Consider the following 14,135-nt stretch of genomic DNA (forward strand, 5'->3'; position numbering starts at 1 on the left):
TCACTCACCAATTACTATCACAGGCAAAACAGACTCGACTTGGGGAAATTAATTTAATTTATTGTCAATCAAAATCAGAGTAGGATAAAGAGAAATAAGAACATCTAAAAAACACCTTCCCCCCGCCGTATTCTTTTTTCCTAAGCTCATCTTCGCTCTCGACTTCTCTACATCCTCCCCCTGAGCAACGCAGGGGGACAGGTTGCGAACAGTTCATCGCACGTCATCTCTGCTGCTCCTTCCTCCTCATGCTCTTTTTCTGCTCCAGCATGGGGTCCCTCCCACAGGGCCACAAGTGCTGATAGAAGCCCATTCCAGCGCTAGCTCTCCACGGGGTCACAGCTTCCTTTGGGCACATCCACCCGCTACGGCGTGGGGTCCTCCACGGGCTGCAGGAGAACAACCTGCGTCACCATGTTCTTCAACCACAGGCTGCAGGGGAATCTCTGCTCTGGTGCCTGGAGTACCTCCTCCCCTTCCTTCTTCACTGACCCTGATGTCTGCAGGGCTCTTTAACGCTCACATTTCCTCTATCGCAGCTTCTGCACAGCTTTTTTAAGCCCTTAAACGTCCACCACAGAGGCGTCACCAGCATTGCTGATGGGCTCAGCTTTGATCGGCAGCAGATCCGTCTCAGAGACGGAACTGGCTGTGCCCAACATGGGGGCGACTCCTTGTCCCTTTTCACAGAACCCACTCCTGCAGCCCCTGCCCCGCCCCAGCTAACAAAACCTTACCGCGTAAACCCAATACAACAGCGATCGGCTACAGGGCAGAGAAGGGGGATTGAAAAATAGGGAAAGGGAGCCACAGAGAGAGCGGCACAGGGGGGAAAAAATTAGCGATGGGCTACAGGCCCGAGAGGAGGAAACGACAGGGAACCAGACAGACAGAGATGGAGAAAAACAAAGAAGAGTAATGGGCCACAGGGCAGAGAGGGAGGATTTTAAAAAGGGGACTGTGATATGGACAGAGATAAACAGAAATACCAAAAAAACTCGATGAGCTGAAGGGGAGAGACAGAGGAATTAAAGAATAGGGACAGGAAGCCAGACAGAGAGAGAACGATACAGACAAAAATGGGCCATGGGACAGAGAGGGAAGAAATTAAAACATAGGAACAGGAATGGGAGAATCTAAGAAAGGAAAAATGTATCTAGAATACAGGGCAGAGAGAGAGGAATTAAAAAATAGGGACATGGAGACAGACGGAGGTGGGGGGGTAGGAACTGTGAAGGGCTAAAGGGCAGACGGGGAGAAATTTAAAAAATTGGGATAGGAAGACAGACAGATAGATGGAGAAAGACAAAACTAGTGATGGACTGCAGGACAGAGACAGAGGATGAAAAAGAGGGAACAGGACAGAAGCGCAGAGAAAAAAAGAAACCAGAAAGGTAGAATGATAGATAAAGAGGGGGACTTGGAAAACGAGAGAGGGAGAGGTGCAGAGAAGCAAAAAAAAAATTACCAAAGTGAGAGAAAGAGAACGAGGAGGGGCAAGGAGGGACCGGGACGCAGAAGAGGAACTACACGGCCTCAAGGCTCCAGCACTCACCGCAGCTCCCGCTCTCAGAGCTGCTGGAGAATTTCACAGTTCGGACGCATCTTCGTCTCTCCCTCTCTGTCTCCTTCCTCCTCTGTAGCTGCGGTCACTTGACTGTCGTCCACCTGAGAGAATAGATCAGTGTCTTACAGCTCTTACAATACGAGGCTTACCAGATACATAGCCTCACACGCGCACACTCTGCGTGGCTGTAGCATGCTTTCGGTTACGCGTACAGACGTACCATGCGGTGCATGTTGGTGATCAGATCTGCCGAGGACTACGCTAAAAGGGATCCTCCCTCACCTGGTGAGGCAGGCTGGCTCCTGCCTGCAGCTGGAGGCAGCTGCCAGCTGGATCCTCTTTATTTTATTCTTCAGCTGCTTTACCTTTTTCTGGCCTCTCCAGCTTCAGCCGCAGCAGCTCCTGCCCACAGCCAGTAAGCGTCCAGCTGTCCCTTTTCGCCCATGCCGCTAAGAGAATGAGGCCAAAGGCGACCCACGCAAACCTGAGCCAGACGCAATCAACAACATCCCCGGAGAGGAACCCACGACCGAGAGAGAAAGAGCAAGCAACCATTATCCACAGTGATGACTGTAGCTCTCCTCAGGCAGGAACCCCTCCCTCTGCAGGAGCTCCTGGAGACACCGCTCTTTCCCCAAACTGATGCTAACGGCACCTGCATTTATGGACAATAACGCATATTCAACGGCCAGCTTGCTGCCATGAGGACAGGGTTTGAGGGCAATCTGTGGCTACGGGACAGGCTTCAAGGGAGGTGCTGAAGCTAGAGACAGCTGCAGGGGGTGAGCAGGGCTGGAGGAGTTTTCTTGAGTTGGGGAGGCACCAGGCACCTTTTCCAGGGGGTGGGAAGGCCTCCAGGTACCCAGAGGGGTGGGGGCAGCCATCTCCTGCACCTCTTCCTGCTTCCTCTCCACCAGGTACAAAGGACTACAAGCACAGCCGTGAGAGCAAAGGAGACAGCAAGTGTTTATTCGTTAATGCGTCTAAGTTCCAGGAGTGAGTCTGCTCTGGGGCTCGGTGCCTGTACCGAGACAACTCAGCAATCGTTACTGGAGCAGCAGATACAGAGAATGAAAATACAGCGAAGGGGAACAGGATAGAGGAATAGGAAGAAAAAAATAAAATGAGGGAGAAGGACTGAGGAGCAGAATGTAAGATACAGGGAAAAGGACAGTGAGATGGATAAGTTGATAAAAAAGGAATGAGGAGCTCTGCAGGGACGCGGCGAAAGAGAAACAGGGTCAAGGAGCAGAACAGAGGCAAAGAGAGAGAAAATGATGAGCGCGGAGCAGAACAGATGGATCAAGAGAGAAATTGAATGAAAGAAATAAGGAAGGAGAGAGAGGGGGGAAAAAAGTTAAGAAACAAACCAGAGGAACTGAGGGGGAAAAAAGAGACAGACATATCAGGACAAAGAGAGGGAGAATGAAAAACTGGCACTGGGCTGCAGGATGACAAAAAAGGCCAGGGAGCAGAACAAAGGGGAATAATAGGACAGCGAGCTGGGCAGGGGGATATAGCAAGAAATGATGGGACAAGCAGGGTATGGAGATATACAGACAAAAAGTTAGGGGGAGGATGGAGAACAGAGAGAATAAGAGAAAAAGGACAGGGAGAGGGGCAGAGATGGAGAAAGAACCATTAGAGACAGAGAGAGAAGGAGAGCAACAGGACCGAGACAGAGAGATGGAGAAAGAAAGAAAAAGCAGTGATGGGTAGCAGGCCAGAGGGACAAGGAAAGAAAGGAGGAAGGACAGAGGGATATAGAAAACAGATGAAGACAGGGAGCCACAAAGTGGGGTACTGCGAAAGAGAGAGGGACAGGGAACACAAAAAAAACCAGGGATAGACAGGTGAGGCAATAAATAAGAGGAACAGGGAGCAGCACAAAGGGTCAGAGAGAGTAAGAGATGAACAGGAAAGAGGACAGGGACAATGAGAAACAGAATGAAAAAAACCAGCAACAGAGAGCAAAACAAAGGGATAGAAAGAGAAGGAAGGAAGGAGAGAGATAGGAAGGCAGGGACACAGAGCAGCACGTACAGGTGCAGAAAGGAAAAGAAAGCCAGGAAACAGGCCAGAGAAACTGCACGGGGAAAAAAGAGACAGATGCAGATCAGGACAAAGAGATGGAAAAGGAAGAAACGGCAATGGGCAGCAGGACAGAGATAGAGGATGAAAAAAAGGAGGATTATTTTCATTCAGTTTGGACACAATGTGATGCTGCAAAACAACAAGGGTAAAAGCATAATTGAATGTGCACATATGTGTTTATTAGGGTATATTTATGTATATATTTACTCACATATTCCTCCTTTTTCCCTATAACCCAGATTTTGAGGCCGAAAGCAGAGAAATCCTGGCAGGCTTGGGGTCATTTGCGACGATTTGGTGAGGAAATAGTACTCGTCGTACCTTAATTAAAAGTCGACGAGTCCTCAGTGTGATATATCATCAATCTCAACAATAAAACACCCCAGGTGGGTATAAAACACAACTGAATTGTGATTGTAAAAAAAAAAAAAAAAATCACTTTTTTTTTAAGCAAGATTCAACATATCTTTATCAGGGCATTCAATTGTGGCTCCTGTGCCCCTACTCTGCTGTCCTCCCGCCTGAACTTAGAAATATGAGAATTAAATATTGCCATTTTCCACCCAAAATGGGAAGGACCAGGGCAAGGCATGACCCAAAACAGCCAGAATTTAAATTAACTATTTATTTTATCCCTTTTAACTGTTTATTTTGCCCCTAAGAACTATTTTTTTTAATTAATTATTACCCATATCAAAAACCAATTCTGAGGTTTATTATGAATTTTTAGGGTTTGAGCCCTACTATTTACTGAGAAAAACATCAAATCCTTAAAAAAAAAAATGGAATTTTAGCTCACTGATACGTGGGAGCATTTATGCTCCGCTATAGGTGCCGGCGGGGCTTATAGACAGTAGATGTGCAACGGGAAGAGGCTCACCCTATGGATTTTGCTGCCAGGGGAGCAAGGGGCTACCTCCAGTTGGCAAGGGCCATGCCCACCACGCATTCGCTCAACTGTGGAGAGGGGGGTGGGAGGGAACTTTGGACCCCCAGAACAGCCCACAGACCCCCCAAAATCCCCCCAACCACCACCCCAAACCCTACCCCTGTTCCCCCTAACCAGTCCCCCCAAAACAGACCCCCACTCCCAAAACAGACCCCCAGCACCCCAAACCATCACCCCCACCTGACCCCTGACACACCAAACAATCTCCCCGTCCCGTGTGCGCCCCCAAATCATCCCCATTCCCCAAAACTGCCCCAGCCCTCCCAAATTTCCCATATCCCCCTTGCCAAATCACCCCCATCTGCCCCCAAAACTGGCCCCCATCCCTCTACACCCTCCTATGCTCCCCCAAATGCTCCCTGCCCCCCAAAACCATCTCACCCCCCCAAATTTCCTATCTCACCCTTCCCAAATCACCCCCACCCCCCAAAACCATCTTTATGTCCGCCAACCGCCCCCTCCGAAATTTTGTATCTCCCCCTTCCCAAATCATTCCCAAAGCCACCCAAAACCTGCTCCCCCCCCAAACCAGCCCACCCCCCACCCCCAAACCAGCCCCCGTCCCCCCCACCTTGCTTGCAAAGCGCAGGGAGGTGAAGGACTCAGTGAATTTCTCCTCCAGGGGAGCGAGATTCACTAACACCAATCTTGAGGATACATCGCGGTGTCAGTGGGGTCCCCCAAAACTCCCAGCCCCCCAAAATACCCCCCCAAGCCCTTCAATCACATCTTGGCAAAGCCCCCCAGGCAGTTCTGCAGGAGGTAGGTCAGCCTGCTGTTGCAACAGGGGACATGGGGCTCCTGCGGGGACCCTGGCAGTTAAGGGGAGGGCCCTGAGGACCCCCACAAACCCAGGGCCCTCCCCGTACCTTTTTGGCAAGGGCCGTGATGACTTGCCCCAGGGTGGAGAAGCTGGCATTGATGGCCTGCGTCTCGTGCAGCTGCTCCCCACCTGACAGCAACTCGTCCAGCTGTTTGCTGCCTGCCAGGTCCACCAGGCTCAACACCGCTGTGGGGGGAGAGGAGGGTCACCCCAAAAACAGGGGGGCCCAAAAAGGGCTCACCCTAAACCTGTGGTCCAAAAAAGGGGGCCCCAAAAAGGCTGACCCTAAACTGGTGACGCCAAACCTGTGACCCAGAAAGTGAGACCCCAAAAGGGCTCACCCCAAACTGGTGCCCCCAAAAGGGAAACCCCAAAAAGAGTCACCCCAAACCCATGGCCCTGAAAGATGGGCCCCCCCAAAGGCTCACCCCAACTAGTAGCCCCAAACCCATGGGCCCCAAAAAGTGCTCGCCCCAAACCAGTGCCCCAAGAAGAGGGACCCCAAAAGGGCTCACCCCAAATTTGGGGCCCCAAACGCAGGGCCCCAGAACAGCTCACTCCAGAAGGGGGGTCTCAAAAAGGGCTCACCCCAAACGAGTGGCCACAAACCCATGACCCTGAAAAGGCTTGCCCCAAACTGGTGGCCCCAAAAGGGAGGCCCTGAACCCATGGCCCCAAAAGGTTCACCCCAAACCCGTGGTCTTGAAAGCAGAGCCCCTAAAAGGCTCACCCCAAGAGGAAGAACCCAAAAAGGGCTCGTCCCAAACCAGTGACCCCAAACCCATGGCCCTAAACGAGGGGCCCAAAAGGGCTCACCCCAAACTGGTGGCCCTGAACCCATGGCCCCAAACCAGTGGCCCCTAAAGGTTCGCCCCAAACCAGGTGGTCCCTACCCTAAAAGCTCACCCCAAACCAGTGGCCCCTCAAGGGTGTCCCCCGCAAAGGCTCACACCAAACCAGGTGGCCCCAAAGCAGCGGCCCCTAAAGACTCATCCCAATCCAGCAGCTCCTAATGGGTGGCCCCTAAAAGCTCTTCCATAAAGGGTGCCCCTGAACCAACGGCCCCTAAAGGCCCACCCCAAACTAGTGTCCCCAAAGCAGTGACCTCTAAAGGCTCACCCCAAACCACAGCCTCTAAAGGGTGGCCCCCCATAAAGGGTCCCACACCCCCACTCGCAGGCGCAGCACAGGTCCCAGGCAGTGTTGGAGCCCTGGATGCAGAGCTAGAAGACGCCACGGCTGCAGGATGAGCCGTCGTTCAGGGCTGTCTGGGCCACCGAGTGGTTGGTGGCTGCCGTCTGCAGCAGCCCCAGCACCTTGCGGGGGGACACAGATGCCCCGTTACCCCCCAAAACCACCCACACAACCAATCTGAGCTTTAAAGGGGGGAATCAGGGTCCCCCTACCCCCTCCTTGGAGGCGACGGGGATGCAGCACAGGTTAGGGACATGCACCTCCTCGTTGGCCTGCCGGATCTCCAGCTTGGCCCTGCACTTTGGCCGGCCGGCCAGCAGATCCCACAGAGATTTGTTGTAGATCTCCACAAAGCTGGCAGAGAAACCATACTGCCCGACAGCATCACACCAAGCCCCAAAAAACCCAGAAATGCCCCCAAAATGGAGTTAACGCTTTGGTTTTGGTTTGTTGGGTTTTTTTTTTTAACTCACTTTCCAGCCTTTTTCTGCCAGCTCCCAGGCGCCCTTGAAGACCTGCTGCACTATGCACAGGGTCACACCTCTGGTTTCGGGATCCAAGACATTGTCTCGCTGCTCGTGTCCCACATAAGACTTGGGGGGTGTAAAAGGAGATTTTGGGGGGTCCCCAACTCTGTCCTCACCCCCGGGGCAAGTGGGAGCAGCTAAAACCCCGTTTGTCCTAAAAAAATCTCATTGAGCACATCAGAGGGGGACTAAGGACAGCTGAGGTGTTCGTTAGCAGCAGAGACACCCTCAGCCCCTCAAAATAGGGGTAAGCGACAGGGAGACACCCCCAAAGCGACTCACCTCCCCTGCCTTGGAGAGCACCAGAACTTTGTTGTCCTTCGGGGGGAAGTAGAGATGCTCCAGGCCCTTCTGCTGCTGCTGCTCCTCCTCAGGCAGCACTAGCTACACATTACAAAAGACACAGATGTTGCCCTGAGGAAGGAGAGACACTGTTATTTTAGCGGTACAAGGAGGGAATTCAGATGGTTCGTCCCCCACCCAACCCCCCCCGGGCTTCACCTTGAGCTCCTGGACAAGGTTATGGAGATGTCGCCGCTCCATCTCCAGGCCATGGAGCTGCTCCTCCTGCTGCTGCCCCAGCCGCTGCTCCTGGGCAGCTGCCTGCACCCACAGCTTGGCTGCCTGTGCTGCCTGCCGCTGCACCGTCTCCTCCGCCAGCTTCAGCTGCGCCTGCCAGGAGGGAAACAGCAGCAGTTGCAGTGGGGGAGGTAAAAAACATCCCCAGTACGGGGGGAAACCAGCCCCGGGTGTAGCATGGGGCAAAAACTGAACCTGGTGGGGGTGAAAAAATGAGCCCCCGTCATGGCAGGGGGTGAAAAGCAACCCCAACAGGGTGGAAAATCAGCCTTGATGGGGGAGAAAACCAGCCCTGGTTGAAGGGGCACGGGCAAAAAACAGCCCTGGCAGGGTGGAAAACCCCAAACCCCCGGGGGGCCTCATGGGGGACTCCAAAAGTCAAGGGGGAATAGCAGCAGTGGGGTCTGAAATTAATGGGCAGAAGAACATAGGGTTTGTCCCCAAAACTGGGAGGTCCCCAAAACCCCAGGAACCCCAAAAACCAAGGGGAAGCAGTTGGGGAAGAGGAGCAAAAATGGGACGGGAGGAATAAAATCAAGGTGGGGAAGAGATGGGGGGAATCCTTGAAACTAGGAGCAACACCAAAACCACAGGGGGGTCCCCAAAACCCCAGCAGGGGTCGCTGCCCCCTGAGGGAAACCAGAAAGCCAAAGAGAAGCAGTGGGATGGAGGAGTGGAAATGGGGCAGTGTGGAGTATGAAATCAAGGCGGGGAGGAAGTGGTCAGGGTCCCCCAAAACTGGGGGGGAGGGGGGGGTGGCAAAACCCCAGGGGTGTCCCCCAAAAACCTGGAGAGCATCACTGACCCATGGCGGGACCCCCAAAATTCAAGGGAAAGCAGCAGGAGGCAGGAGCAGGAATGGGGCAGTAGGGGGTAAAATCAAGGAGGAGGGGAGATGGAGGGGTCGTCAAAACCTTGGGGATCAGGAGGGGATGCCAAAATCCAAGCAGAAGCAGTGGGAAGGACAAGTAGAAATGAGGTGGGGAGAATGAAATCCATAGGATCCCCCAAAATTTGGGGGGGCTCAACATACCCCAGGGGCCCCCAAAATGCCCCCATCAGGACCCGAACAGTCTAGGAGAGGGGGGGCCTTGAAACAGGCAACAGAGATTTAGGGGCCACTGGTGGGAAGGGGGGTATCCCTGGAAGTGAGGGGACCCCAAAATGGCCCTAGGGTGGCTCAAAATGACGAGGGGAGAAGCTCCTGGGGAGGCCCTGAAACCGCTCCTGGGGGGCTGTAAAACCACCCAGGGCGTCCAAGCTTAGAGGGGAGCCCCAAACCTGGCAGGGGGCAGGGCTTAGACCCAGGAGGCGGGCTCTAGACCTGAAAGGGGTGTGGCTAGAGCCAGCCCCACTCCCAAAGCCAACTTGTGGGGAGGATCTCTGGGTCCTGTTTAGAGTTGAGGGGGTAAAAATCTTAGGCGGGGGAGGGACTGGGGGGTATGGGGGAAGGGTTGGAGGAACGCAGACATTCGGGGGGGATGAGTGTGGGTGGGGGAGCAGTACCTCTTGTAGTAGGTATCAGTGCGCCCACACGAGGTCCCAGATTTCCATACAACTTTCTGCCACTTCCAGCCCGGGCCCAGGGCGGGGCAGTCCTGCCAGCCCTCTGCCATGCTGCCCGGGGGAGCTACTGCGGAGGGGATGAGCAGCTCCCCCAAACCCCCCAAAACACCTACTCCCGCCCACCCAAAGCTACTGCGAGGGATGCAGGCAGCACCCGAAGCCACACCACCTGCCCGCAGGCCCGCCCCGAGCACCCCAAGCCACGCCCCCACCTCGTAACCCCGCCCCAAACACCCAAAGTCACACCCCACCCCCTCACCCCAAGGACCCGTAGTCCCGCTCCACGCAGGTGGCGCTGAAGCCCTGCCCCCTTTCCCCACACCACGCCCCCAAACTCTGCCAGGCGCGCGGCCAGCGCGGCTCCTCCTCCCCACCAGTCCCCCACAAAATACTGCCCCGCCGCCACACCAACACCCCCCACTGCCCACACCCACATGGATTCCCCCAGCCGCCCCTCCCTCGCCCCGGTCACCCGTAAACTTCACCTCCCCCTCACTAACTACCCTCTCCCCCCAAACTGCACCTTTCCCTCACAAACACCCCCCCTCCACACTAACTGCCCCTTCCCTCACACACGTGGACCCTTAAACAGCCCCCTCGCTCCTCGGACACCCCCAAACTGTCCCTCCCTCACACGAACACCCTCCACAAACTGTCCCTGACCCACAAAAACACCCCGACCAGGGGCCTGCATCCCGCCCCAGCCCCACTCCCCGGCCCCCCTAGGGCACGCAGCCCTCCCCCAGCCCCACTCCCCAGCCCCTCTAGGGCACACAGCCCTCACGCCCCCCCCAGCCCCACTCCCCAGATGCTCACAGCTCCTCCCCTGCCTGGAGCCCCAAAGTACCGCTCCCCGGGGCCTGCAGGACCGCCCCCACCCCATTGAAATACCCTCCGCAGCCAATCACTTCGTGGGGTGGGGAGCGAGCGAGCGGCTGTGCGGTGTTAAGCTACCTGCTGAGTTGAACCACAACCATCAGTTCCCCCTGCACCGATTTCAGTGAATGCAGTTTCTGAAGCTTTAAACTGAAGTTAAAGTGAGGCCCAGCAGCGGCCCCCCGGCCAACCTCCCCCCTAGTTTTACTACATGACATGATACGCTCTGGAATATCCCTTGGGTCAGGTGGGGTCAGCTGTCCCAGCTGCGTCCCCCCCCAAACCCTTGTGCACCCCCAGCCTGCTCGCTGGCAGGGCAGGGTGAGGAGCAGAACAACCCCGGTGCTGTGCAGGCGCTGCTCAGCAGGAACTAACGCAGCCCTGCGTCATCAACGCCCTTTGCAGCACAAACCCAAAACGCAGGAGGAGGGAGAGTGGGGTGGCAGTGGGGTGCAGGGGAAAGCCTCGCGTGGGAAAGGGAGGGGCAGACATGAGGAGGGGCATGCGTGGGGATGACCTACACCAGGGGGTCCAGCCGGGACAATCCACAGCAGGTAACTCACCTGGGACAACCCGCAACCGATAATCCGTTCCAGATAACTGACCCTCACTGGATAATCCACACCAGATAACCCCGAGCGATGCCCCTCAAACCGCTGGTATTTCACCCCAAATTGGGAGGTTTTTTGCTTTTCCATAGTATGAAAATTGGGCTTTTTTTCTTTTCCAAAATATTCAACTTGGAGGATTTTCGGCGCTTTTCCACAACATAAAAATTGGTGATTTTTGCTTTTGGTTTTGTGCATGAAAATGGGGGTTTTTCTGCTCTCCGGCTGCACAAATCCAGGTGGATTTGGCTTTCCTGGGAGCTCCAAATTGGGTATTCTTCCCTCAAATTATGGTTTGTTTTTTGTTCACCCCCCCCCGCCCCACCCTTGCAGACCCTGAATCAGGGGTTTTGTGGTATTTTTATGCCACAGCGGCAGGTCCCGCTCTGTATGTGCACAGCCCCGCAGGGGAAAGTCCCCATTGGGGGAACTGGCCCCAAATCAGGATGGGAAAAGGCGGTAAAGGCGAAGGGGAAAGGGGCAGCTTTTGAAAGCGCTTTTATATCTTCAATAGAGAGGTATTTCCAGTGGGAGGGGGGAGGGGCAGCGGGTGGTGTCAATTTTTTACATCCTTTCTGTAAACAGGGTTTCTTTGCATGTTAAAAACCTTATCTATCACAGACATTTACATTTATGTGTCTATTTACACATACATATACATGTATTTAGGGAACATATTTGTTTCACTTTTCCTCCCCCCTATTTCCCACTTCCCCCCCCCTATTTCCCACTTACTACACATAATACCTATTCAGACTATGAATCTGTTTAGACTCATGTATTTTGACACTTAAATATCTTTATAGACTTCTCTGTTTACACTTACATATATTTACACCTGTGTCTTTATAGACTTAGATATCCATTTACACTTATACCTATTTAGACTTAGATATCTATTTACATTTATATATAACTTCTTATATTACATATATCTATTTAGACGTACTATGTAACAGGTTCTCTATTTCAATGCCTCACACATATATTTACAGTTTTTAAAAATTTTTTTAACACCCCCTGCTCCCCTCTCCATGAATTTTCAGGCATTTTTGGGCTGGACCCCCTTTTTTGGGGGGGACCCCCCCCATTCCCCACTCACCTGCTCCTCCACGGCATCATCACCCCTCGGGTGATGTTGAGGTGCCCCAAATGACATCATCACCCCCCCAGACCCCAAAACCCCCCCTTTTTATTCACCTCCCCAAAAAGGCACAAAACAAGGGAAACGGCCCCAACCGGCAGCTCGTTACTTTAATAATGCCATTTACGTATGTACACACGGACCCCCGCCAAAAAGGGGGGCTCTGCTAGAAAAATAAAGGAGGGGCGGCCCCCCCAAACGGTTGCAGCCCCCCACAGTCCCTGTCCCGCAGGCTGGCAGCTGGCCCCTTACCCTCAGCACGTTTAACGACCGGCAGGCAAACCTGGGCCGGGGGTCTCTCCTGAGCACCACGGGACGCTTACAACGAGACATCTGAAAAACAAAAATCCCAAATGGTATTTCAGCATATTAAAAAAATAGCACTGAAGGCAGCAGAGGAATTCAGTCAGGATAAGGGATAGGGTAGTAGTTGAGCTAAAGGAGGATGCTAGGCAAACAGGACAGCTCGAAATACAACACGTCCTTTAAAAGCTAGAGCGATTCGAACGCTTAAAATCAGCGTTAAGACTAATTGACACGATTTTGAACGCGTTCTTAGCAGAGAAGTAAACACTCTCGCTGGTGTCGGAAAACGCCTCATCCCTTCCTTACAGCACCGCTGCAGGGAGATAACCCCGTGAGGCTGCAGGACAAGGGTGTACCGTAATCAGCATCTACGCTCACGGATCCGCCGCCGCAGCTCCAGCCCTTGCGCTGCTGCTGCTGCTGCACATCTCGCTTGCTTGGTCGATAAAGTTGAAAGTGAAGTGTAAAACTTTGAAGAGTAAAATGAAAAAGAAAGAACAAATCTCAGCAATTCATTTTATGCTAAAAAGGTGTGCATACGTTTATCTACATACAAGAAGATGAGTTATACCATAAAAGTATTTGATTTTCCTTTTGCATTAATTTAAATTGCAGAGCTGTGAATTCATACCGTTAAATTATCTATCTCTACAATACACAGCTATCATTTGACTGGGGTTTTGCGTGTGTTACGTGACTAGGAAGGACGCCTGGCCAGCTGCGCCGAGACTGATGCTACCGAACTGCCGGGGAAACGCGCCATTGAAAGCGAGACAGAAATAAAGTACTTCAGAGCACTCGGTCAAAAGATTGGGAAAAAAACCCGTAACGTTCAGTTGCCTCTCTTTTTAAACATTTAGAGCAACTACCTAACTGCTTAACTACACCTAATAAATTGTATGCTACAGCTATTTGGCAGTTGCAGTTTAAACAATGCAAGTCAGTTTGGAAATTATACAATTTTAACTTTCTTTTTTAAAGTTTCATTTATGATAGAAAAATCAGTGAGATAAGAGATCCCCCATATGGTTTTACTTTTTTGCGGGGCAGCATGGAGGGTATGGTGGGGAATATCAAATCCCCAGTGCTGTAATACATAAGGCTACCAAAAAGGGTTGGCAGATTTGCTAATGCTTTTGGCTGTACCCAAGCATGCAGAGGAATGCGTTTTTATGATATCTCAACTGTTACACCTGAGAACCAAAGATCAGCGATACATCGACTATTGGAAGACGTGCTGCGCATGGGCCTTTGGAAGGAAATCGACTTACTCCTGTTTTTTTTTCTAGAGAGAGTGAAAAGTCTCATTGCTGATGACTTCTACTGCCAAGTACATCATCTCTGAAGATCCATTCTGATGGGAAGTTCATAAAAGGCAACTCCTTTGAATGAGAAAGATTTCCATTTTGGAAAATCTCTTTCCAACCGAAGTCAAAATTACACACTGTAGGTTAAGGAAAAAGGACATTACGGAAGCAGTAACTCACCAAAAACACATCAGGACTCTCTGTCGCTAGTTACAAGGCTGCTAACACTTCTTGGGGAAGCCTGGAAAACACACCGAAGCGACGCCGATTTGTCCCGTTTTGTCCACGTCTCTTCTTTGACCTTGATTGCTTTTAGCACAGATGCTAGTATCTCAGTAAGGTTTTCGAGTACTACTGTAAGGTATTTTAAAAACTTACTGATCGAAAAAGCGTAAAGCTTTTTTTGTGAAAACAAAGTCTGTTTCTCCTGAACATCCGAACTCTTACAAACGGTTCCTTTCCTCTTCTAGTCCAACATTATTTTCACAGTACCCTTTAATAGTAAGCACACAGAAACAGAAGACTGTGCTTTCAGGAAGAGAAAACAGACGGAGGGAAGCAAGCTTTGCATAGGTGTACCATGCTCCAGAACAGA

The 14,135-nt window shown here is 52.3% G+C and overlaps 1 protein-coding gene across 1 annotated transcript; it reads right to left on the reverse strand.

The window, feature by feature from the left end:
• Positions 1-688: 688 nt before the first annotated feature.
• On the reverse strand, positions 689-4,703 carry LOC142076605 (uncharacterized). Its single transcript, XM_075138894.1, has 2 exons — positions 4,542-4,703; positions 689-3,982 (listed from the first exon to the last, which is right to left on the reverse strand). Exon 2 carries the CDS (start codon positions 3,766-3,768, stop codon positions 2,809-2,811), a length of 960 nt encoding a protein of 319 aa, XP_074994995.1. The 5' UTR covers positions 3,769-3,982; positions 4,542-4,703; the 3' UTR covers positions 689-2,808.
• Positions 4,704-14,135: the final 9,432 nt, after the last annotated feature.

The sequence above is a fragment of the Calonectris borealis genome, unplaced genomic scaffold, assembly GCF_964195595.1.
Source record: "Calonectris borealis unplaced genomic scaffold, bCalBor7.hap1.2 HAP1_SCAFFOLD_73, whole genome shotgun sequence".
Classification (NCBI taxonomy): Eukaryota; Metazoa; Chordata; class Aves; order Procellariiformes; family Procellariidae; genus Calonectris; species Calonectris borealis.